Here is a 27,955-nt window from a genome sequence, read left to right on the forward strand (position 1 = left end):
TGAGTTACAAGGTCGTGCATAGAACTTTAAAACCCTACATAAAAGATGTCAGCACAAGTCTATCTAGTCTATACCCTGAAAACATTTAGTAGCAGTAGCACAATATAGCTGTTAAAGTTCAGTAAATACATTGCTACCAACTTAAAAAACCAATTCGCAGAGTCGAGACTCCTTCGTTTTCTGCTGCGTTCATTGGCGACGCGTCGAATCGCATTCAAATGTATGAGAACTCGATTCAACTCGGCTCGATTCGTCTTAGTGGCCAGGCTTCAAAGAACCGTACCACAGATAGTTTTATTTTCATGTTTGCACTCAAACTGCATATTCAAAATGGTAGGCGGTCCACTAGATAACTAAGATGACTGAAAGTAGGTATTTGTTGAATTTATAATTTTCTTTCAAAATAAGTGCTTGGTCGTAGAAAAAGTATTGTATGCAACGGTGTTTAACTGAGTCAAAAAATGCTCGTGGCGTCTTTATTAACAATTTTCGGCTTCGCCTCAAATTGTTACCCACGCCACTCACCTTTTTTGACCTCTTTTGACCACTAGTTTTTCTCACGTTTTTCTCATCGAAAAATCCTCCTCGACGCTTTTTCACTTCCGAACAGATTCTTGGCATTCTTGCTATAAGTTTGTGTAGCGTTTCTTGGCTAATGAATTTCCACTCGTATTGCAGTATCTCCCATAGAGCTGTTGCAGATGTCGGACATTGTCTTCGGACTCTACGGTCGAGTTCATCCCATAAAAGTTCGATCGGGTTAAGGTCTGGGGATTGCGGTGGCCAAATCACATTTTTTAACACACCTTGGCGTTCTTTATTGACTGTGTAGCTTCTACAGATCTTTGCTGAGTGTTTGGGATCGTTGTCTTCTTGCAGAACAAATGGGTTGCCGATAAGATTACGTTGTTTTCTATTGATTACAAATTTAGTTTGATGATTTTTAGAAGGGTTTATAACAATGACACTGAACATTGTGTTTGGTCTTAAACTTTTTGACGGTAGTGTACTTTGCACTCTTGTGGATAAAATGCAATTTTGCTATCCGTTTTCGAATATTTAGGAAAATTGATCTATAACAGTTGGTGTGGTAAAAATTATATTTTTGCTAAATATTTATTGTGATACTTGTCCTATTCGCTAAGAAACTAAACGAATCTCAATCTATTCTATTTCCATTCCGTTCCAGTAAATGGGTGCAATTTTCATTAATTTTGCAACGTCCTTTGCAGCTCAGAGCCAAGCTCAGATGGCTAGACGACGTAAGTATACCAGGACATCAGGACCTTATTAGTGTACATATAGTTGGAGATGAAAAGCCATCAATAGATCGGGATGGAGAGACTTGACCAGGCTAAAGCCCACCCGTTCCCTCGTGCCATGCGTATGCCTCAGATGATTGTGTCCTTTGCAGCTCCATTCGCAGTATTTTCTCAAGTATTCAAAGGTAAACCGCGTATATTTTTAAACGTATAATTAAAAAGTCTCGTCTAATATAATTATAAATTCGCTCGCTAATATAACCTAATACATTCTCAAATGATTTTCAGCCCGGTTTTTTTTTTGTATAATATTGTATATAATATTATTACAATCTATACATAAGTTTCAAATAACTTAAAATCACGCCGTGGCTTGCGCGGGCGACGGTCGCCCGATGGTCGCGCGACGGCGATGCGACGCTTACGAAATCAAACCTTATCGATATGGAAGTATGAGACGCGACGGCGTCACTATTACTTACCTACTTATTTTTCGTATTCATTTATATCATAAAGTATAATGTAAATATGGACAGTCACACGTCTACCCTCAGATATTTTTGTATAAATTCTAGGGAGTTCTGTTATTGGCTATACTTATAAGTATACATATATCTAATTGTACTTTTTTTATTGTAGACGCTGTTGAACTTCTCAATAAATAAAAATAAATAAATTAAAAAAAAACTTTTCGAATACTATTGTCTCTCCGGTTGTTTAGCTCTCCATGATTCCCGATTTCCCGTTTCGCCAGTTATTATTTAGAAAAGCGTCAAAGTTTTTGCTCAATATTTTTTCAAATATTGACTACAACATAAATTTAGTTCCAAAGGAACCAGATAGAAAATAAAAAATAAAATAAAACCTGCAAAAGCGTCGTCGATATTAAGTGCCGGCAACTTTACTGAGAAAGGACATACATACACATGGAATCGATTCTCGACATGTCCAATGTGATTACATTTACTTACATTTCATTACTACGTGCCTTCAGACAAAGACTACAGGATGTACGCTGAACTAACGAGAGTTGAAAATTAAAATATACGATTTATTTTTATTCGCGCCATATTATCTGATGGCAACCTGGGGTCCGCTTTGAAAACTTATCGATTTTTTTAAATCAAAATCATTGCCACTTACTTTACCAGGCCCCGTAGCCGAATGGCATTTCTCCGACGCCAAACGAAAACGAAACGTAGTCCGGCTCTGTCGCGCCAATACGCAAGAGCGACAGGGATAGATATCTACTGGCGTTTCGTTTCGTGAGCGTTTCGTGAGCGTTAGTGCCATTCGGCTACGCACCCAGTTATTATACTCATCTTACACCTTTAAACGAGCAATGCTTGTATATTTATTTATTTATTAATATAATTATATATAGGTCCCGGAAAACGCGAATTTTTGAGTTTTCATGAATTTTTCTTTCGCATTAGTAAATGTAAGTTATGGTCGCTAATTTCGTCGCCCGTCCATCGACCGCACGTAGCTCAGTCGTAAGAGGGTCGGTCGAATTCGACACATTGCAGGTGTCAGGGTTTCGAATCCCGGCCAGAAATAAAGTTTTTGTTTTTTTTTTTTGTCATTATAGGGTTTTTTTTTCTAATCTAAAGACGCGATGTAATAAAATAGAATCGAACGAAGCTCGGTCGCCCAGATATTATTAAAAAAAACGCGCAACATTTTCGCGAACGAGCAATTCCCAGGCACTATTTTCCAATCTGTTCCGAGTAATAAAATTCCCTGAACATTTAGAATTCAAGTGCTCATGAGGGGCGCTCAGTAAATGATAGGTTGTATCTCCCGACCGAAAATCAACCCAAACTTCATTGGCATAAAACCTAAAGTCAATCAAATAAGTTTGTAGATGTTTTTGAAAATGTAGATAGGAAAAATTGTTTTAACTTTCAGTTATGTTATAGATGCCTTCCACGAAAATGTCCATTACGATATGCTTTTGCCTTGTATGATAACTACTTCAATGAAATCCCCCGAGAAAATAGGTATTGACAATTTGTTAGGTAAGTTAGGAAATACTGTTAGACAATAAAACGTCTTTTTGCTTTCTCAGAAGTATTAAAAGAATCACATTTCGTAAGGGACATCCTCCTCCTTGCGTTATCCCGGCATTTGCCACGGCTCATGGGAGCCTGGGGCCCGCATTGACAACTAATCCCAAGATTTGGCTAGTTTTACGAAAGCGACTGCCATCTGACCTTCCAACCCGAAGGGATAACTAGACCTTAATTGAATTAGTCCAGTTTCCTCACGATGTTTTCCTTCACCGCAAAACGAATGGCAAATATCAACTGACATTTCGCATATAAGTTCCGAAAAACTCATTTTTAATTTCGTAAGGGACATTCTCGTGGTGCCTTTTGGAATGCCCCTATAAGATTCGTAAATACGTATATGTATATTTGATATTTCTACGCTGAGGATAGGCAGTTTGTGTTCCGCAAAACGATTATTGGATTCTTTCTTCTTATAGTTCCATCGAAACGAGTTTAGTGTAAGCACTTTGGGGTTTTTCTAAAGTCTTTGCTATGGGATATGGCTTTTATCTCTTCGTCGAAAGTTTTCGCAAAGTTTTACTACACTTCAAAGGTTTACTGAAAGTTGCATATTTCATTCCCTTCTAACATAATTTTTAAGAAAAAAAAAACCGCCTTCCTTTGGGGTTTTAGTGATAAATACTTTCAAGTGTTAGATTATGTTATCAATTCGTCTGTATATTTTTTAATGTTTGTTATTCGATATCTCCGTCATTTCTGTACCAATTTTGAAATTTGGATGATTCTGAACTGAAATACTTACAGATGAGAATGATTGTCAGAACGGAACTCTAACCAGGGGCGGCTCACTCTTCATCAGCAGTTCCACTGCACCAAATGTCACTGTTCTGGACGTAAGTGCATGCTGTTCTTATAAAAATCCCAAAGTCACTATAAGTGTGCCGTTCAGATTTGAGGAGTTCCGTTCTGACCATCATCAGCAGTTCCACTGCACCAAATGTCACTGTTCTGGATGTAAGTGCATGCTGTTCTTATAAAAATATCAAAGTCACTATAAGTGTGCCGTTCAGATTTGAGGAGTTCCATTCTGACCATCATCAGGAGTTCCACTGCACCAAATGTTACTGTTCCGTACGTAAATGCATGCTGTTCCTTTAAAAACACAAAAATCACCATATGTGTGCTTTTCAGATTTGAGGAGTTCCCTCGATTTCTCCAGGATCCCATCATCAGAACTGAGTTCTGAGAAAAATGGGACCAATCTGTATGCATATACATTCAATCAAAAAAAAATTCAAAATCGGTCCAGTAACGACGGAGATATCGAGGAACAAACATTAAAAAAAAATACAGACGAATTGAGAACCTCTTCCCTTGAGATTTGGAAGGCGGTTAAAAATAGATTTTTCCCCTCACTAGCTCGGAAACACGTGTTTTGTCCTTTAATACCAGTGAGTAAAAACGCATTTTATCCACTAGTGAGTAAAGTAATTTGACCTTGAATAAAGTCAAATTAACTGCTTTAAAATTGATAAAAGTAGTTGAATCTAGTAATAAAGATGATTTACCACCTATGAAACTACTGGAAGCAGTGATAAACGCAGTTTTTGCGTTGTAGTTTCCTCGCTATAGTGAGGGGAAAAGTTTTGTGTTACACTCGGGTGCAAATGTATTTTACTTCTCGTGTGTTAAAAAACTCGCAAGTTCAGGATTCTATTCTCGAACCACTCGCTTCGCTCGTGGTTCAAATATAGAATCCTTTCACTTGCTCGTTTTTCAATTCCACACTCGACGTTAAAATACAACTTTGCCCCCTTGTATAACAAATAACTATAGTATGCTACTGGGAATAAACAAGTTCAGGGCCCCATTTAATAAACATTACAATTCAACAATTTTGTAAAAAAGTGACATATTTGTAAAGTTTTGCTACAAGTGCTGTTTAATAAAACCTACAAATAAGTAAGAAACCTACAATTAGAAAACGTACAATTGTAACCATTGTAAAAGCCGTTTAATAAACATTTAAATATGTAAAAAACGCCTGTAGTTTACAATGACAACATTGTACTCACAAATTTGTAATGGTAACTTACAATTTACATAAAATGTAAATTTTCAACAAGTTCTCTATCATTTGGTTTACCGTTTAACTGTTTAATATTAAGTATGGAAATCAACAAAAAAATTAAAATTTTATCTCTCATTTACGTAAATAAGGATATTTTGTTTGGTCTGTTTAGTGAAAAATTAATCGCACGAGATTAAAATAAAGAAGTGGATATAGAGATTGCCGAGCAACTGAAATCCTTGAATATGTATAAAACAAGGCTAGAATACTCCATATGCATCTGCTACCACATGATATTGAGAGCCACAGCTCATCCAGTCCAGTGCAACGCACACAAAATCTGTTCAGTGTGTGAAAGAACTGCATTTCTATTAGTCTCACTTTGAAGATAACCCCCTATTTGGCCTATTGCCCTATTCTTAAAAGTAAATTAAATATTCGACGGTAGTTATGCTCACCCGGAATTTTTCATTGAACGTAAAATCCGTTACATCCAAAGTAAAATGTATCCTTATACGAAAAAATCGTCAATATTCATAATCGTCCCATTACTGTCACTACTAGTTGTTAGAACCATATTTTTTTGATTATGCAGATCGTAAAGCACACTTCAAATCGAGTTTTGACACAGCATTAATCTCCTGTCAGAATTGTACTACAATTTACATAATATGTAAACTTGTAATTACAATTATGTGTTCAATAAAGCACATTTCCTTACAATATTGTTAAAAATCACCTGTCAAGTGAAAATGTTTATTGAACAGAAATATGTAAAATTGTAGCTAAACTCCTACAATTATGTAAATTTTCCACTATGACAAATTTGTAACTTGTAATTTTTATTGAACAGAAACTTGTAGAATTGTAAATTGTCGGTACAATTTACAATTTACAATTTGTATTGTTTATTAAATGGGGCCCAGGCCTACCTAAGATAACTAAACGTCGAGCTTTCTTACTTCAGAATTGAAAAGGTGCATTATTTGCTGTGATTTCTTATGTTTTCCTTTATCGGAAACTTAGTTCTGAAAACCTATCTAAAAAGCAGCGAAATACGGCAATGCAGTTAACTCGTAATTGACCATACCTCGTATTAATTCTCGACACAGCACCGCAAACCATGGCCACAGTATAATAAAGAGTACTATCGTACAGTATGGCCACTTCCGCTCCCCGCTGAAAGTCCCGCCCACCCCCTCTCGGTTACCTCATAGTTACCACCTGTCAAAAACGCGAACAGTCGACCTGTCATATCTTACTCATACAAGCATAGTACGCGTTCAGCTACACGAACTTAGAATGTGTGCTAGGAACGCGCCTCTTTCATATATTTGATCGCCAGTGTCCGAGGTGTGCCATGGCGCACCTACTGGTGTGCCCCGCATACCCGCATCACTAATCGGAGCTCGATCTGACAGACGCGACAGCCAGGGCTGTTAATGCCTTTTGGGCGTCTACTGTATAAACTAACCTAACCGCAAAATTAGAATTTCGAAAAAACCCCCGACCGCGACATAGTAGACCGATTTTCATGAAACATGGCTAAGAACACTCCCGACTAACTCAGCTTTCAGACAAAAATAAACTAAATCAAAATCGGTTCATCCGTTCGAGAGCTACGATGCCACAGACAGACACACGCACAGACAGACAGACAGACACACACACAGACAGACACGTCAAATTCGTTTTTGCGTCGGGGGTTAAAAAAAAGGAACCTCGACACGATAAGAAGAAGATAAATCTTTTGACCTAGTACACAACGAACGGTTTGACACTGCTTTGCCTCTCACGTCAAAATTTGGCCTACACGCCAATACCTCTACTAGTAAATAACCACTTTTAGTGGTTTTTAGTGTAGTGCGCGACACACGACCACTTTAATAGTGGTTGGTGGCGGTCAAAGGGTTAAAGAAAGTCAGATGTCAGGTTTCATCAGTCACTACAGTTATTTTTTTGCTTCTAATATATTTGCACGCGCAATAAAAGTGCATCACAGTGACGTCACTTGTCGCTCGTTAATCGCGAGTCATCGGCTATAAATCCACGCGGGCGTCAATTCGTCACCGAGCCCTAGAGTTTAACGTTCTGTGGTGTTTTATGATTATTTCCACTATTTCCTGCTTTTTGCATTGGCATCTCATCCTAGGTCTTATTGGAAGTCCGGTTTCCTCACGATGTTTTCCTTCAATGAAAAGCTATCCTGCAAATATCAATTGACATTTCTCCCATGAGCCGCGGCGAATGCCGGGATAACGCAAGAAAGATGATGAATCTCATCCTGATAACCTTTTGTCTTTCGAAAAACTGCTCAAACTTTACATCTTTACAATCCCTGTAAAGAAATAGATTTCTCAGTAAACTGCAATTTTATATGAACATTTCAGATTTGAGCAAACTGTTTAGACGTAACTTAGATGATATCCTCATTCATTTTATGTATTTGTCCAGTAACATAGTATAGTTTTTTATGGAAATATTATCATCATCCTCCTTGCGTTATCCCGGCGTTAGCTCATGGGAGCCTGGGGTCCGCTTTGACAATTAATCCCAAGATTTGGCGTAGGCACTAGTTTTACTAAAGCGACTGCCATCTGACCTTCCAACCCGAAGGGTAACTAGGCCTTATTGGAATTAGTCCGGTTTCCTCACGATGTTTTCCTTCACCGAAAAGCGACTGGCAAATATTAAATGACATTTCGCACATATGTTCCGAAAAACTCATTGGTACGAGCCGGGGTTCGAATCAATGAGTTTTATGGAAATATTATATTAAAGTGGCGTAGGCGAGAGGCTGGCAACCTGTCACTGCAATGTCACAATTTGGATTTCTTTCAACCCCTTTTTGCCAAGAGTGGCACTGAAACTTAGTAGTTCATGTGCTCTGCCTACCCCTTTATGGGATACAGGCGTGATTATATGTATGTATGTATGTATTATATTAAATATATTATTGTTTACAGGTAAAAGACATCATGAAGACATTAAAAGTAAAACATCAAGCTCAAAACAAAAGCAATAATGTTTAAATTTTCTTTAATCAAAACAATTGAACAGGCGTAAATCGAATGCGAAGCAGCAAATGGCCAGATTACCTCGTATATATGTCACACGTCCGGACAGTCGGACCCGGTTTTAAATGGAGATGAATGTTTTGTCCGACTGTACCCTCATCATTGTATTGTCGCTTGATAAAGGGTAAACACAAGGTATCGGTTGTGGTTAGATTTGCAACATGATGGGTTGTGTTTTATTTTTAACCCCCGATGCAAAAACGACGGGGTGTTATAGGTTTGACGTGTCTGTCTGTCTGTGGCATCGTAGCTCCCGAATGGATGAACCGATTTAGATCCAGTTTTTTTTCTCTAAAAGCTGAATTAGTCGGGAGTGTTCTTAGCCATGTTTCATGAAAATCGGTCTACTATGTCGCGGTCGGGGGTTTTTTCAAAATTTTAATTTTGTGGTTAGGTTATTCGTAGAGTAGCTATTGATACAATTTGGTGTTTGAAACGCTCCATTTTGGCGAAACGAACAAAAAAAACTATGGTTGCGTTAGGAAAGCACCGGAGAATTCCTCATTTTCATAATGGTGTTTTTTTGGAATAAGAATACATATTAGGTAGGTACAATAAAGAATATGAACCTCTCGAATACTTGTGAATTTATCTAACCCTCGCGAAAAAACTACAACAGACAAATCTAATTATTTACTTCATTGACGGTAAAAAAATTAAACAATAATTTATCTTAGCAAGCATGAACCTACTCATGAGATACAGTGTACTCAAAGATAGACAGATATACTAGATGATGCTTACTTGTGGAATCTGAGGTGGGTGCAATGACGGCGACTATCAGTAAAATGGTGAGCGTCCACCGAAGCAATCTTGGCGGCCACTGTAACAAAGAGAAAAAAAAACATAAATATACAATTTAAACTAAAATGGATATCTTTTAAACTAAAGAAAGAGTTACCAGGTCCACTTACAAGGGTACAAAACGAAGTAATTGACACTGACACTTTCTATAAGCTTGACTACTATCAGAAAGTTCAAGACCAATTTTTTGAAAAAACAACTTAAACTAACTTTTTACATTAAAAAACTTGACAAACTGTTACGTTTAATGGCAAGATGCGCTCATTTTTTAAACAATCTTAAATTCAAATGATGCAAGTAGGTAATCAACATATTTATGAAGGCCTTCTGAAAATACTAAGTTTTTTGTAATCACCCCTAACCGGAAAAAATTAGGTATAACCATATATTAATTAAGAATGTGAGGACTTATAAAAAATGCAATAATTAATCTTCTGTACAATAGAAAAGCGTCTAGAAAGTTAAAATTATCCTCCTGCCAGTGATTTTTGGCAGTCTTTTGTTTAGTAGAACAGACAAAACCTTGACATATAGATACAGCTGTAGTGCGAAAAGGGATTCCTTCGGAAACGTTCGTATTTCTCATGCTAGTTCAGTCAATGTCAGTACATCTTGTACTGAGACTGACTGCAATAGCATGACACGTTCGTACGTTTCCGTAACAATACGAAGGCAAATCTTTTTTTCTACTCGTCGACTGTAATCTGTCAATTAGGACACCACAGATTAAACTATAAGTGCTAACTTTTCAGTGTTGGATACTCTATGGCAGTTCCAACTCAACTATAATAATCTCAGTATAGCTGACTTTAGTTAACTGTAATAATTTCAAAAATAGAAGTTCATACAATTTCTATACTAATTTGCGATACCTGGCAAATTTTTCTGCATCTGAAACACATTTTTTTTATCTGTCGCGTTATCGGCCAATCAGAGACGGTTAATTACAAACAATTGGTTGCTAAGTAATTCGATGTTGATACAACGGTGAACGACGCTATTAACATTAATTTTAACTTGCATGAATGATGATATTTCTGTTTATTATAAATCATAAATCAGGTGGAGGTATGTACGTATATTTGTGTAAGCTTCAGCAATGTGAGAACATGGTCATGAAATGCTCAAGTTTATCCAAAGATCATAAAACCAAACGGCATTCAATAAAAAAATCGGGAATGAACCAACCAATGCATAATTTTACCGCATTTTCTTGTCCCAATTTTTCGCGAATCGTTTTTATAATGCCCCGTTCGTGATCTGGAATTTTCCAGATTTTTACGGATTGAGCGAACTCGAATGTAGGGTTACCATGCATAAGATTTTTATAGGACATGATTATAGGTATATCCTAGGTAAAATAGACCTAAAAAGGTCAATTGAAATAGTATATTATGTATGTGTATTATTTTTACTTTTGTATTTATGTATTTTTGACCTGTAATGTAAATAAACTATAATGGTGACATTTACAACCATATACGATCTTTGAATTTGGTATATTAGAACCGCATTATACGAATTGAGTTTATTTAAACTAAAGCAAGGTAAAGTGCGCCTTTGAACATTTATTTTTTTCTGGTTTAGGTACACAGAAGATGCAGACTTTTTCTAAAAAGCAGTGTCGATCTTTTGAGTAAAAAATAATTGAAAACACTTTCCTTAAACTTTTTATTATTTTCATGTTAATAAAATCCCTCTCGACATACTTTTATGATGCAAACGACATATAACCTACAATAAGAAAACCTCTCATTCGAAAACAGACTTGATAAACATTTAAAACTAAAATATAAACAGTAACTATAGAAAAACTAGTGCAGTGATAGACACGCATCATGTATCTTTTTTTTTTCAGGATTCCCCGATTTTCTGAAATCCTGGTGACCCTACTAGAATCAGATAGAGGGTGATCAATGACTGGATTTGTTTACGAGGTTTATTAAATTTTATAGCTTCTGGGGTTGATTTTGATCGACGATTGATGGTGGGTGTTAGTTGTGATCGGTTCTGGGTAAGTGTTAAGTGAGTCTTTTATAGGGGGAAGTTTTTATGTGATGTAATATAACATTATGAGCTTGTCAAGGAATTGATTGAAATGGAATGTATAACTTTGTGTTTTGTGAAAGAGCTTTAGTTGTGTTGTCAGTTAAAGAGAGAATGGATTCTTTTTGGAAGTAAAGTATGCGTTGAGTTTTAAATATACGTAATTCTATAATGGTTATATGTACTACATATATTTTGTTATATAAATCTCGGGAAAATGTCTTGTAAGTATCTCTGGTCCTTTTCTGTTCGAAATAAAAGTGTGAACTTAGGATTTTACTTTTTTAAGCATTTGTTTCATTATTTTATTACATTATTTCTTTATATTATAATCATTGGTCATCATCACATGACGAAAATGTGTTAGGACGTATCTTTTCTACAATTTAACCATCTAACATCCTTAGAATTACCTATATTCTAAGGATGTTAGATGGTTAAATTGTTGATTGTATTGTAGATTAAGGTAGCATAATAAATTCCGCTTCCTAAAATATCTCTGCAGTAAAATCAACTTGAATGTAAACAAAAATGAAAAAGAAAATTCACTCAAATAAAACAGCGCATTCAAGTACAATCCGTTGAACTGTCAATTTGATTTTCCTTGTCAATACGAGCGGCAAACATTCTTAACTAAGGCATAAAAAAAAGTAGGAACTCAGGCATGCGGGCTTCGCTTGCACTTCATTGTGTTTTTTGTGTTACAGAGTAGAACAGTTAATCCACTTTTTTTTTAAATCGCGGTAGCATTTAGATAGCTATCGAGTGAGTGACATTTTAAAGGAAATCATGCTTACTGACATGAATAAAGCATTCTTTTTATTTGTAAAAATGATGAGAAAAGTTATGTACTATCAGTGAATAAATACAAACAAATCAAAGGTTTTTTTAAAACAATGATTCAATTTTCTTGGAGAGTCAGCGTTTTAGCAATATGGTAACGGATTCAGACTTTCACTACCCCCTTTCCTGTCGTGAATTTTGTAAACGTCGACTGTGGGATGTGTGCTCCATTGTTGTCACTTTAGTGTCACAATTATGTTTTCTTTCAATCCCTTAATTGCCAAAAGTGTCACTGAAGCTTGAGCGCTCACGATTCAGGAATGAGTTTATGTATGTATTGTATTGAATTTATTTGAGTTTTTTTTTGCCAACAGTGGTCCCGCTGTTTTTATGAAAGTTATGTTGTTAATTAGCCGACGTAGGATTCGGCCGTTCATTCGGCAAAGTTGAAGTTTTAGTTCAAGTGTTTTTATTTTACTTTTATTTCGACTAATGGCACGCCAATTTATAGTTCCTTAAATATTTGCTAGAAAAATCGGAGCGCATTGAGTTTTGGGCTTCCAACTTCCGTAATTAGCGGAAAGCTGTCCAGTTTTTGAATTAAAATATGGATTTGAGTTTTTTACTGACATAACCAAAGGCAAAGAGGCTATTTTTGAATTAAAATATAGGTGAGCCAACCTACGGAAGAAAGGCCACAAATATATCGAACTGGAGAGATCTGCTTGACGAGACTAATGCCCATCCGCGGCTGTAATGCCTCAGATGATGATGATGACCTACGGGTCTTGGGCCCGTTTCCATGACAACCCATACGATTTGACAGTTCGCGCACTTGTAATACTAGGCTTGTACCTTTCGAGAAACGGGCCCCTGCTACGTAGGATTTGGCCAGAATCATTCCCCTTCTGAAGCGGGCTAGACTGTTAGAAATAAGTAGCCTACTCGATTTCTGTCATTTATAGACAAGTTGTTCCACCTACAAAACCACTTATGTGCAGGGTACGTAGCCAAATGCACAAACGCTTACGATAATATCGTTATCGTAGCTAGTTATCTGTAACGATTTTAAAGGAAAACTGGGAGAAGCTTGCGGAGGGGCGGACGGAGCGGCGAAAGTGCGTTGGAGATGGTCGCAAGTTCGTCGATGAGACCTGGTTTGCGGCAATTGCTGACAAAAGGGAAAGAAGACATCATAGCGGAACATCGCAAACGGTTGCAAGCTTTCCTTGTCAGCTGTGTGGCAAAATGTGTCGCTCTGGCATAGGTATCTTTAGTTATCAAAAGCGATATCTCTCGGACATTGCACCATAAATCGTCTGAAATAGACGCTAAGGCCAGTATAGTATATATCTGTATCGCTTTTCCGTATTGGCGCGACAGAGCCAGACTGCACTTCAATCGTCATTTCGGCTAGGCCTGCTGGGGGGCCAACGATCTGTGTACCTGGCGTTTATGCAATTGCTAGCTCAAGATTTCTACGTTTAAATATGTATTATCAATATCGTACTTTAAAGTAGATGTATAGTCCGCCTCATATAATGTTGTAGAAGCAAACTGTACTAAATAATCCATATTAATATTATAAATGGGAAAGTGTGTATGTCTGTTTGTCCGTTTTTCACGGCAAAACGGAGTGGCGAATTGACGTGATTTTTTTAACTGAAGATAGTTAAAAGGATGGAGAGTAATATAGGCATAAATTAAATATAACAAGATCATACCATCCCATACATTAAAATGCGACCGCCTAAGACCGCGCTTACACTCCACCACACATAGATGGCGCCACAAAAAAAATGTCTTGTAGCTTTCGATTATACTTGTAGATGGCGTTAAGTGTCACTTTAGACATAGATTTACGGCTCGGAATTGACACTTAATGCCAATCTACAAATAATCGGTGGCAACAAGGCATTTTTTGTGGCGCCATCTATGTGTGGTGGAGTGTAAGCGCGTTCGTAGGCGGTCGCATTTTAATGTATGGGATGGTATGATCTTGTTATATTTTTAATTTATGATATAGGATACTTTTTGTCTTTTTCTAACCCCCCTCCCCTAAAATGGGTGGGGTGGAAGTTTGTATGGAGCATTCCTCAATTTTCGAATTTAACGCGAGCGAATCCGCGGGCAAATGCTAGTAATTTATATTATGGTGTGCGAACTATATATAGCCATTTTGCTTACAATTTGTTTGATGATATGCGTTCATACAGACAGTAATTACCTTAACATTAATCAAATTATCCATCTTTTACACGCGAGTTTAAATAAACTGATTTAAAAAAAGAAAATAAATAACCTCAGAAAAAATCCTAAAGAACATTTCAAACAATTCAAATCCCAAGTTTCCTAACAAAGCCGAATAAGGACATTCCTCGAGGCTGTTTTAATTTTAAAACTATAGTCCTCACAATGGCGGCAAAAAAGTTTTAATAAGCGCGGGTTAATGCTGAGAAAAATAGTTTATTCGAGCTCAGTATTAAAATAAAAGTCGTTAAGCTTGTACTGTGATTGTGCAAGATTTTTCTCTGTTATATATTTAAACTTGACTGTTTAAAAGGTCATAATAAAGAGTCTAGTGGATATTTTCAATATTCCTAGAAGAGCAACTTTCAATGAATTGAAACTCTGCCAAAAAGAAGAATAATATCTGGGTAATGAATAATGTGGCCATATTTTAGAATATTGATGTCATTATGACTGATTGAGCACATCATGAAAATCTCAAATTCAATCTAACCTAATTGCTTGATTCGTAGACAATGCCTGAAGGCACTAAGTTTCCCCATTGAAAATTAAACTTTAATACGAATAAAAACGAATAATTTTTGTGTATAAAATATTTATATTCCTTATTTTTCCTCAAAATCCAATCCAGCTTAAATAGCCCGACAATACAAATCGGCCAATTCGCATCTCATCGGACAAGGGTAACGAATGTCCGCTATAAATTGCTTAACAATTTCATTACGGCATATTTCGAACGAGACAAAGACGAATACTGGCGGGGATTGGTTTTTTTGTGTTGGTTAGATGTGTTGGGTAGTGATCGATTGATTGTCAAATACGATATTAAGTTTGATTGAACAGCTGCTGGATAAGCATGTAAAACAATTAAGTATTACTATTCTGAAGTTCACTATTTGACAGCCAAATTGTAATGAGTTGTGCAGGTAGGCAAGCATGGTCGCGCGATAAATGATAAAATATCAGGCCGTTCCTATTGAACTTACAAATAGTGCGTTAGAAACGGCCGGCCTGATGTTTTATCATTTATCGCGCGACCCTTTGCCTGCCAGGAGTTAGTAAGCTGTGGTAAATAACGGGAAAATGCAAGGAAAAAGAGCGTTTTCGCATCATCCGATCCGATATCGGATGTCGGAAGGATGTTGCGGAGTTACATATTATGTCTTTGGTATCACAAATAAAAATTACTCAAAAAACATAAATAACCAACTAAGCTAACAAGAAGCCCGTACAATAAGTCGGTCATAACATAAAGCATACGGCGCGTGCGGCCGAGTGTCCGAGCAAGGCCAAATGAAAGGAAAAGGAGCGAGCGGTACTTGCACAGAGTAGCTAGTTACAGAGACTTCGGAGAACGCCTTCTTGAACCTTCTTGAACTTACCGTGAGACACACACAAACTGTGTAAGAATGTCCCAAAATGAAATAAAATTATGAAAACGGATTACATCGCGTATAAATTTATAATACATCACGACGTTACGAACTCTTATACAGCGTCCGTGGTCAGCGTGCGTGGTGGTTTTATTTCCGCAGTCACAAGTGACCACGAACGCTGTCAAGAGTCCGAAACGTCAGAATGTAATAACCCCTGGAACGCCGTTGTCAAAAATTTGCTACTGAATTAATAACTTTCAATCTTTTAATTACAGTTTAAATTGCCTGTGACAGATCTAGAACAAGGCGCTTCCGGGGTTAGTCAAATTTACCAGTATTCCTAGTTTTATTTCATGAGTAACTATCGTGTTAACCGAATATATTAGTGTCCCAAAATATTTATTTATTTAACTATCGAGACTGAAAAATACTCAAACATATCTATAACCTCGAATCTCTAGCATAAGTTTTCACAGACACGGAGTTAAACCCCTAAAAGGCGAGGTCCAAATACCTATTACTTTGTTTTGTAGACCTGTTTTACCTTGACTGCCCCTCTGCCACTTCTTCTTTCTTATTTTTTATTAATTTGCGGAATACATCTTCACATACATAAGTAAACTCGCGCCTGTTCTCCTAAAAGGAGTACTTAGACACACATAAAATGCTCAAGTTTCGGTGCTAATCAATTACCAACTGAAACTGTGATAATGGTAGTTACAACTGTTACAAGTTGCCAGTCCATCGCGCACACCATAATAGATCGCATAACAGCCGTCTTCTACGACACCCACGGGAAGAAAGAGTTTGGTGACAATCTCAGCACGTCACCACACACAGATAAGTGTTTCATAAATAAAATAGATATTAAAAACAACCAATATCAAAGCCACATCGTAAAAATGCCCAAATAAAACCAAACCGGTCCCAGTGGGCGTAATAACAAATTGGGCAACAAAGCGTTGCGTCACCATTATGTAACCGTCGCGTAATGACATTAGCCAATGTGTTCCGATGACGATTGATTGACATGAGGATTATTGATAGGATGTATGATTAAGATCGATATTGGTTAGTGTTTACCACTAAAGTAAAGTGACATTTATCTTCAGCGCAGATTTAACAATATGAAATATAGTAGCATGACCCTATAATCATTTTTATGACACAATAAGTAAACGACCAAACTAATTGAATGTTCGTATGCAATTACTGACATTGTGCATATATTGTAATTTTTCCTCAGTCACCCGTTGACCACGAATGCTGTAAAGTGTTCGAAGCGTCGGGATGAATTATAAATTCATTATACGCGATTTAATCCGTTTCCATAGTTTTATTTCAAAATATGAGTACCTAAAACAGGAAATAAAACAAACATGTCATTATTCACAAACGAAAAAAAAATTTTTTTTTCAAAATTTTTTTCACATAAAATTATTCTTGTTGTACAGCAGCCTCTGTCCTGTCCTACTCTGTAATATGATTGTATAATAAGGTCAGCCTGTCTGAGATTAGCCTCAAAGGAACCCTCTTTACGCAGATGAAATTTGTTTTCTAAACAATTACACAGAGCTTTCCGCCTTTTTGCGGGTAATATCTGAAATCAACATTGTTTTATAATAAAATAAAGATAACGATACCGGTAGATGTCTCCTAAATTAAATGTTTTTTTTTGCGCTCAATATACAAGGAAACTTTTTCAAAAACTTTTCTCATAAAATTCCGTTCTGATATAAGATCTGTGCTTCTATTTTCTTTCTTCAATCTACTACTTATTGAGACGAATGTAACTTATCTATCCAAAAAAAAAGTCCCAATATTGTATAAGTATACATAATATACATAAATTAACTAAGCTTTATTAACACCATAGCTCGGGGACACAAATTATTCATAGTTAATCAAACACTCCACGAGATATCGAATCAAATTTATTTTATTAACTAGGCATTCATCATCATCATCATCATCAGCCCGCTGCAGTCCACTGATGGACATAGGCCTCCCCCAAGGTACGCCACAGAGCCCGGTCAGCTGCTTTATGCATCCAGTTTCCGCCAGCCCCCCTATGCAAATCATCTCGCCTTCTAGCCAGTGGGCGTACCACACTACGTTTACCAAAACGCGGTAACTAGGCATTGGGTCCACAGAAGCTTTTAGAAACAAAAAAAATATTTCTTAAAAAATGATGATGTGTCGTAACCTAAGTGCGTTTTCACATTATCCGATACGTTATCGGATGTTGGACCGATATCCCATATATTTCCGCCGCCATCTTTGATTTTTTCCTTTGAAATCCTTCCTACTTCCGATATCGGATCGGATAATGTGAAAACGCACTAAAGCAGATTGCTGTTTTATTGATGAAGAACACAATCGTTATAATTATTATAATTGTGAATTGTTTCCTGTACACCATTCACTGTGTCACAGTATTTGAAACAATTAAAAAATCAACAAACCATGAATATCAATAGCGTGAAAGCACAAAAACGTTTAGATTACGTAACAATAATGGCACCGTAAAATTGACGTATAATGTACGGAATACACGACTTGACAACAATTTTATGCTTTACTAGATACGGACTTCTTGTTAAGTCAAGCGGTGTGGCACGCGACATAGCTGGGTTGGCAATTTCGTCAGTTGACAACCCAACTGACATTATTAATTAGAGTATATATTCCGTCACTCTACAGATAATTTAAATACAAAGATAGCGTCTAAGATACGAATCTAAAATGACATGATTATCGTCCACCATTTTACCTATAAATCCATTGTGCTAGTTACCATAATTTTTGTGTATAGTCATATTATACTTATGCTGCGTGACTTTTATGTGTCTGTGAAATGTGTTTGATGCACCTGGCCCTTAATAAAATAATCAATTATTTGTTTAAATTCGCATGCTGCAGTTTGTGCTCAAATCGTGTATAACCGGCATCCGCATAAAGTTTTACAATGAAAATTGTCGTAAAATATTAAAGACCATGGTTACTTTCGTTTAAGCATTACTATAAGAAGTAAAACTGTTTAATATCTACTTTCTTTCCTTTCATTAGACTTAATCATTCAAAACTCTTAAAAAAATTCTTTCCTTTCCTTTTGAACCATGATAAATGTAGTAAAAAATAAATAGGTATGCATTGTTAAAGATAATTTTAGCAATGCAAGTTCGTTTCTAATAACCATATTGCTGTCTTAATATTCACCACAGGAAGCCTAATTAAACCTCATTATTCTAATTACGAAGACTAATAAAACGAAGGAATTTGTGCGAAAATAAGAAATCAACTCATACCGGAACGTGGAAATATACTTATCAGAGTGGAACGTATAAGTATGACGATTTGAAAACGCAATATTTGCATATAAAATGTTTGGACTTATGACGTTTCGAAAATTAGAGAGAATTGTAAGCATAAAATACTCTATGTGTTCTATGTGTTCCATGTCAAGATACGAGTTTTTAAAAGATAGGTTAGCGAGTCTTTTAATAGTAAGATTGGGTGTAAATTGCAATTATACGCGACTAAACTTGACGTAGGTATAAGATAGTTTCTACGTTTCTTTTTTTTTTGCCTAATAAAGGATTTAAATAGTTTTTTCAGTACAGATGGTCGTTTTTTTACGCACTACTTCGAGAAGTGGTTCATTATATAACAGGTCGAAACTTCGAAGGCTCATCTGTACTGAAAAACGTCGTTCGATACACGTGCGAAGAGGAAATTCGTAACTCGTGTCGATTTAAAACACTCCCTTCGGTCGTGTTTTAATTTATCGCCACTCGTTTCGAACTTCCTTTTTTACGCACTTGTATCGTAATATATTCTAACTTGTACTACGTACGATATGGTTAAATTAGAAACTAATTCAATTGATTTTATAAGAAGGTACGGAAAAAATAATACATTACAGATACTGTTACTTTTTAATGTACATAATATAACAAACTTAATAAAATTTAAATCACCATGTATAATTTAATAAACTTTAATTAATCAGTTCATCTACAAATACGTTTATTATTTACTAGCTTTTGCCCGCGGCTTCACTCGCGTTACAAAGAGACAAAACATAGCCTATGTCACTCTCTATCCCTTCAACTGTCTCCACTTAAAAATCCACGTCATTTCGTCGCTCCGTTTTGCCGTGAAAGACGGACAAACAAACAGAAAACAGACACACACACTTTCTTTCCCATTTATAATATTAGTATGTATGGTTACTTACAATAACCTTTATTTAAAATCAGAAGATATTACTTCATTAACAAACTATATATATATAGTCCTCCACATCGATTTCGATGACGGCGACCTCAGCAGTCAAGATTTTTCCCTCTTGTGAGCTCTTATGTGGCTAGCCAGGCCAAACTTGCTCTTAAAAATTCGATCACACTCACGGCAGTACAGTTGACCAGCCGTGTTGTATGTATACACGTAGGAGGGCTTAGGTCTTTCCTTACGTAATTGGCGTTTTGTGTCTATTAACAAACTAGTTGCACAGCAAACAGCTGTTGGTGGGCAAGGCTAACGTACACTAACGATTAGAACTTGCACAAACAGCAATTTGCTAATTAAACATGTAATATTTGTTTAAATACACAATTTGCAAGGATAAGTAAGCTGTAAGTCTACTGGCATAATTACCGCAGCAACAACAGTCATGAATGTCTTTTGACGCTCTCAGATCGATTTCGGTATAAAAATAAATTAATATTTTTAGGACATCTTACACAGATTGATTGAGTCTCACGGTAAGCTCAAGAAGGCTTGTGTTGTGGGTACCTCAGACAACGATACATATACATATTATATACAAATACTTATGTACATGGAAAACACCCATGACTCAGGAACAAATATCTGTGTTCAATTACACAAATAAATGCCCTTACCGGGATTCGAACTCAGGACCGCGGCTTAGCAGGCTGGGTCACTACGCGCTAGGCCAGACCGGTCGTCGGTAGAAATGTGATACTCGTATACTTAGTTGTAGCATAGTGCGACTCGTATGACCGTGTCCATGGAATATTTTGGAGATATTACTCAACACAAAATTAAAATTTTGAAAAAACCCCCGACCGCGACATAGTTGACCGATTTTCATAAAAAATGGCTAAAACACTCCCGACTAACTCAACTTTCAAAAAAAAAACTAAATCGAAATCGGTTCGTCCGTTCGGGAGCTACGATGCCACAGACAGACACACACACAGACAGACAGACAGATAGATAGACAGACAGACATACAGACAGACACGTCAAACTTATAACACCCCGTCGTTTTTGCGTCGGGGGTTAAAAATTCACGATAATTAATGGTCGACATTCAAAAATCAGGCCCCTGGCTGTAACTCATGAATTATTATTATTACCAAGTCTGCTTACAAATAAGATAAAAAATACAGATTGGCCACATTCAGAGGAAAATTTCCAACATTTGGACAAAGTTGATTCGTAATTGCTTTCGTATCTGCTGCAACAAAATGCATTTCCCCTGCGACAGAATATGAATGGCCGTATTTGGAATGTGTAATGATAGCTGGTGATATTGCCGATTTTATCGTATAGCCGGCGAATTTTTATTGAAAGTCACCGTTTTTTAGGGTTCCGTAGTCAACTAGGAACCCTTATAGTTTCGCCATGTCTGTCTGTCCGTCCGTCCGTCCGTCCGTCCGTCCGTCCGTCCGTCCGTCCGTCCGCGGATAATCTCAGCAACCGTTAGCACTAGAAAGCTGAAATTTGGTACCAATATGTATATCAATCACGCCAACAAAGTGCAAAAATAAAAAATGGGAAAAAATGTTTCATTAGGGTACCCCCCCTACATGCAAAGTGGGGGCTGATATTTTTTTTCATTCCAACCCCAACGTGTGATATATTGTTGGATAGGTATTTAAAAATGAATAAGGGTTTACTAAGATAATTTTTTGATAATATTAATAGTTTCTGAAATAATCGCTCTTAAAGGAAAAAAAAGTGCGTCCCCCCCCCCTCTAACTTTTGAACCATATGTTTGAAAAATATGAAAAAAATCACCAAAGTAGAACTTTGTAAAGACTTTCTAGGAAAATTGTTTTGAACTTGATAGGTTCAGTAGTTTTTGACAAAAATACGAAAAACTACGGAACCCTACACTGAGCGTGGCCCGACACGCTCTTGGCCGGTTTTTTTTTTGTCTGTGATTGTTGTGTGTACAGTCGAATTCATAAATAGGTGTACATGTTTTCACCGTATTGCAACGAGTTAGGGTGAAGAAATGTACACATATTATGAACTCGACTGTTTGTATCTACTTGTGAATTTTATCACAGATAGCGTTAGGTGGTTTAAAGATTAATTTTCGATATAAGCGTACGTACGCATAAATAGGTACTGATCAAACGCAGAGAAAAGTAGCGTGCGTGTAGTGTAAGTTCTTAAGTAATACCCAAAAGTATAAATGCATAAAAACGTGAGTCTAAAACCATAAAAGGTAAAAAAAAATTGAATTTATATCCCGGATGAAAGCTCACAAAAACAACACACTAGAAGTTTTCAATTGGGCTGAGCCATCGCAGTAAATAAGTTATACATTTTATTTGCAATGAGGATATATATGAAAGATTAATCCCCAATTGAGAATATCATGAAAACTTCTCGAATAGTGCCCAACTGCCCCAGAACTCCATATTGCATTAGCTGACTCTTAATGCACTGCAAAAACAACATTAGGTGGAAATACCAGGGGATATAAATTTCCAATGAGAACCGCCTTTTTTGTCCGACGTTGCAGCCCGAAATTGTCAAGGGAAGGGATGTGCTGGTATCTGTTTTTTTTTCGATATATCGATGAATTGGATTTTTTTTATCATGCAAAAACGTCTGCAAGTGATACTAAATATTTTTACTTTAATTAAAAAAAAAAAGATTGAGAATTAGTTTTACTCTAAGAACTATTTTGAGTAAAAATAAAGGTACCTCTAATACTTTGTCGGTTAGCTTTAGGTAAAGTTAGATTTTAGCTACAAAATATGATAAATAGTCGTATAAGATATACTCTGAAGTAATAACAGTGTAAAATTACGAGAATCAAGATTTGTCCCAAGAAATAAACTTGACTAAATTAGTTGATAGTTAACATTCAAAATTAAATTCAAATGTCGATAAAAAAAAGGGCTTAAATATAAATGGTGAATACCTATGTAATTTACGGTTCGCGGATGACATTATCTTACTCGCTGAAAATGCCGAAGAGCTGCAAGAAATGATCAACAGCCTAAATTTAGAGAGCAAAAAATGCGGTTTACATATGAACCCAGATAAAACGAAAGCTATGACATGGCATGAAAGAACCACTCTGCGTCGATAACAACAACATAGAATACGTAAACGACTATATTTACTTAGGTCAAAGTATTAGTTTCATAAACAGAACAGAAAAAGAAGTAGAAAGACGGATCTCTATAAGTTGGAAGAAGTACTGGTCACTTAAGACTATATTTAAAGGTAAATTTCCACTACATATAAAAAAGAAAATAATGGATTCTAACGTGCTACCAACTCTCACATACGGCTGTCAGACATGGGCCCCAACAGCATCCTGCAGAAAAAAGGTGAGAAGTTTTCAAAGAGCTATGGAGCGCAGTATGCTAGGTTACAAACTAAATGACCGCATCAGAAGCAGCGACATAAGATCTAAAACAAAAATCATCGACGCGCTAGAAATGACTGCAAAATTAAAATGGAAATGGGCCGGGCACGTCGCAAGACTAAACGACAACCGATGGAGCCAACGTATCTTGCACTGGTTCACCAGACGAGCAGAGGGCAAACGGAAAGCAGGACATCCTCTCACTCGCTGGAAAGACGACATAGTTTCGGTTGTTGGAAACCACTGGCCCGTCTGGCTCAAAATAGAAGCGACTGGCACGAGATGGAGGAGGCCTTCGTCCAGAAATGGATGATCCCCAATTAAAATTAGGTTTAAGCTTACTTATATTCTAAGTCTTGAATTAATATAAATTTCCTTTCTTTATACGATAATTTGTAATACTTTTTGGGGAATAAAGGCTATTTTTATTTTTTATTTTTATTTTTATTTTTTTTTATTTTAACATTCATGAATGACGGTTACAACCGTAGATATGAACGGTTTAATGAGTAATAAATGATTTTAACGTAACATAAACTAAAGCAAAAATTATTACTGTGGATATAACAACACCTAACACCTACTGTTACGCATTGAGCATTTATTTCCTAATTCAGCTTCCGCTTCTAAACGAAAAAAAAGAAGTAATAACAATAAACTATAGTTATAGAACACTTGAATGGCCAGTAATAAAGCATACCTTCGTCGTGTTTGATCAAAGTCGGTAACTCACATTCGTATATTAGAGTCAAGGTTTATGACATAAGAACGATAGCTATTTCTCACGATTTTTTCGTAATAGTGCGTAAGTTATTCAATGGCCAAAATTCGGCGGTTTCGTGAATTTATTTAGTAGCTTAATGACTTCTCATTGTCATACAGCAATTAATAAAACGTGTTCATGTCATGAAGGTCATTTTGTAACCGGTCTTTATTAGGAATTGATATCGATCATGTAAAAAACGTCGTCGCGTGATTTGGTTGACCACAAAATTGCCTGTTATATTTAAAATAGTCTACGTTGACATTGTGGTTTTTAGTAATACTTAGATAAAGATATTTTAATGAGAATACTTATTTTAAATGGAGCACAAATGATGACAGAAAACATAACTCATGTTTTATTAACTAACACGTATATTATATTACATGTGAACATAATTTTTCATAGAGCTCTTACTAAGAAAGAGTGACATGATATTTCGGCCCTTTTTACTTTTACTTTTGCGCTTCATTCATACTTTTGCCAGAATTGAGACTAGTCTAAGCGACGCTATCAAATACCACTTTTTACTTTCAAGTTTTACTCTTGCGCTTGTACTTATTCATATTTTGACAGAATTGCTACTGTTACAATGGTATTTTCAGATCTAAATTTTACTAGTCTTCTCCACATTGACCTCGATATCCTTCTAAAGATAGTGACCACTGCAGATATACTCAGAGAGTTTCCTCAAGACGTCTTTTTACCACCACCTATTTTAACAGTCTTTTCCTCACTGACCCAAAATATTATCATTCTATCGACAGTGTCCCCTCCTTACTTCTACTCCGAGAGTTGCCTCAAGATGGTCTTCCCAAAAACAAACTTTACTAGTTTTTTCCTCATTGACCTCAATATAATTCTATCGACAGCGTCCCCTCCCTATCGGCGACAAGCCCGGCCACAGGGCACTGCAGATCTACTGCGGCAGCGCCGGTAGATAATTTTGAAATTAGCTGACATAAATTATTTATCAGGCGACTAATGGACCTATTTCCTAGGAAGATTTAAAAGAGAATTGTAGTTAGCTGATTAGCTTTTGTTTTGATTTTAGAGATGAGGCTGCGAGTTGGTTTTACTATAATTACGTGATGTCAGTGTGAATTTACTCGTACAGTGAACAACACAGCTCTGAATACAAAGTGCAAAACTATGTATACAGCTGTGTTATTGACTGTACTAGAGAAATACTGTACTTTTGACACATGTATAGTGCAATTTAGTAATTCATCAGGTTCTTATTTGGTTGTGATTGAAAACAGTTTGCGGACAACGTATAATACAAGCGTGCTTTAATTTTAATGTTACATCTACTCTGATGACATGCGTTCTTTCCCAGATGCAATAAAAATGTCGATAAAAATTTTATAACTTTACATTCCGAAAATACGAATATTATTTTAGGGTAACGTAAACTTGAAATAAATACATATATATACGAGTAGGTACTCATTAAGCAGCATAGTCATCCAAACCCTTTCATATCAACCGTTTCAAAAAGTTCATTATCAATCGATCTGTGTGTAACGATAATAGACTTTTGAACGTGAAAAAAACCATCATCAAACTCACACATCGAGTTACAAAGTAAAATAGCGAAGTGGGTCAGCTCCGAAAAGGCACGATTTGGGCCAAAAAATTCAATACGATTTCTGCATGGGTAATCTTTAACCGTTTTAGTTTTTGTCACGACTGACCAACTGACACTTTGGGTTTGTAAAAGACCTTTCTTTTTTAAACTAGATCTGAAAACTGAAGCGCTTTATGATTTTAACACTGGTTTTCATTGAGCAATTTCTGTTAGGTTTTTTAGTTTGTAATACCTTTTCAGTATCTATGTTATATTGAAAATCACGGTATCTTTATTTGTGAACCTACTTCTCTTTGAATCACCAATATATCTATTTATTTAAATCGGTTGCTTAGTTTTATATTATCTAAACATCTTTGTTGGTCAGCGACTTTGTTTTATACTAGGTTTGTAGTGGCTTATATCAACTTATTTTTGTCGTTTAAAGGGCTTTCTCACAAAATTTTGTTGAAAACCTAACTCTCAATCCTAACAATCCTGCTAAATTCGTCCTTTGTTCCTCCCACGTGGTATTCTGCCTTACCCCTGGGGAAAATTTCCGAAACTAATTTAGCTAGCCTAATTTTCTGCCTCTGGGCTAGTTAGTGAACTAGTTCCCTACTCAAGTCAGCTTCTTATTAAGAACTGTCAAAACGATTTGCTAATATGGAATTACTATGAAACTAAGGAGTGCAGACGTCACGGTGAATTCATTTACTTTATATGCTTCTCTTTGACTTATTAAATAAAATTAAGCTTAATTATCGAATTGTCAAATTGACTGTCATTACGTCCATTACTAAAGTTGCAAGGAATGATAAACGGGTAATTTGTGTTGCGATAGACAAAATTGCGGGCCTTGTGGCGTCTGGTTTGGTGAAATTATCTCGTTTTCTCGGTTAGTGGGTAATTATCATCTCTTGGTAATCGTTTAGAGCTGAAAAAACCCTTTTGTAGTATTTTGTAAACATAATCAAGATGATTTTGGTTATTGCATATATTTGATTGAATAATTACTTCATAAATAAAAAGAAAAAGTAAATCAAAAATCGAGAGGATTTTAAACTCGGTATATCAGGTCCAGTAGATATTAAATAAAATCATACGTAATTTTACTTGAGCTTAGTACATTACATTTGTCCTAATTTTTTTTTTTTCATAAAGATATTATTATCTCATCGACGTGAACAACGTTATTGATAACCTAACCACAAAATTAAAATTTTGAAAAAACCGCGACATAGTAGACCGATTTTGGTGAAATAGCTAAGAACACTCCCGACTAACTCAGCTTTCAGACAAAAAAACAAAATCTAAATCGGTTCATCCGTTCGGGAGCTACGATGCCACAGACAGACACACACACAGATAGACAGACAAACAGACAGACAGACAGACAGACAGACAGACAGACACGTCTAACTTATCCCGTCGTTTTTGCGTCAGGGGTTAAAAATAGTATGAATATACTGGGACACTTCTTTCTCCTACAACAACTGCAGTCCTCGAACTAAGAACTCACGAATTTCAATGTAAAAAACTGTTCAAACGCACTATTTTGAAGTCGAGCAAACTCGGAATAGTTGTTTAGAAATTGACAAGTGGCAGCCGGAACTGGGCCGTGACAGATTCCGTCACGCACGGCGGGGGCGCTGGTAGCGTACGATACGAGACAGAAAAGACACCTGCCGTCGCCGGCCTGGTTGAAGTGACAATCGATGACGCTACGTGGCTTAAGCGAGTGTACTCTTGGCTCCCGGCCCTTCGGTCGTAATAATGGTGACATCGGCATACACTCTTTAACGAACGTGACGCCATAATATTGTGTCTTCTTCACACTAGCCTTTAGGGATAAACTGAGTTGGTGTTGGACATAGAGCGAGCCATTAGTATCTTCATTATGCTCCCGAGGGTCTAGCCAAGATATCTTTCATCGATAAACCATATTCGAGACTTTGAGACATTGAGTTGAGATTCACGTTTGATTTAGATTTTAAGAGGATGTTTGACTTAGTTTGGTAACTGCTCGTTTGAAATATTTTTGCTCAGTCTTTTTGTTCTATTTTCTTTAAGACAAATGACTGTAAAACTCATTTTCCAGAAAAGTAAACTGCTCAATGTGCAATCGCAATTTCTGCTAATGTCTTTTTATCCTGTTTGCTTATACATTTTCTCCAAGATTTGTTACTGTCTCCAAAGGTTATTCTTAAATAAACATTGTAGGTGTTTGTATTAGATTGCAAGAAAAATATAAGATTCTCAAAAAAGAGAGCGCGTGATGAAGCGTATTAGT

General features: G+C 36.3%; 1 protein-coding gene across 1 annotated transcript in view; it reads right to left on the bottom strand.

Moving 5' to 3' along the window:
• Positions 1–27,955, bottom strand: part of LOC125233213 (probable chitinase 10) — a 169,806-nt gene that overhangs the window by 86,414 nt on the left and 55,437 nt on the right. Inside the window, exon 2 of the mRNA XM_048139124.1 lies at positions 9,170–9,248. Within this exon, the coding sequence (XP_047995081.1) occupies positions 9,170–9,248 (79 nt within the window). The remainder of the gene's footprint in view (positions 1–9,169; positions 9,249–27,955) is intronic.

Source organism: Leguminivora glycinivorella, chromosome 14, assembly GCF_023078275.1.
Source record: "Leguminivora glycinivorella isolate SPB_JAAS2020 chromosome 14, LegGlyc_1.1, whole genome shotgun sequence".
NCBI classification, from domain to species: Eukaryota; Metazoa; Arthropoda; class Insecta; order Lepidoptera; family Tortricidae; genus Leguminivora; species Leguminivora glycinivorella.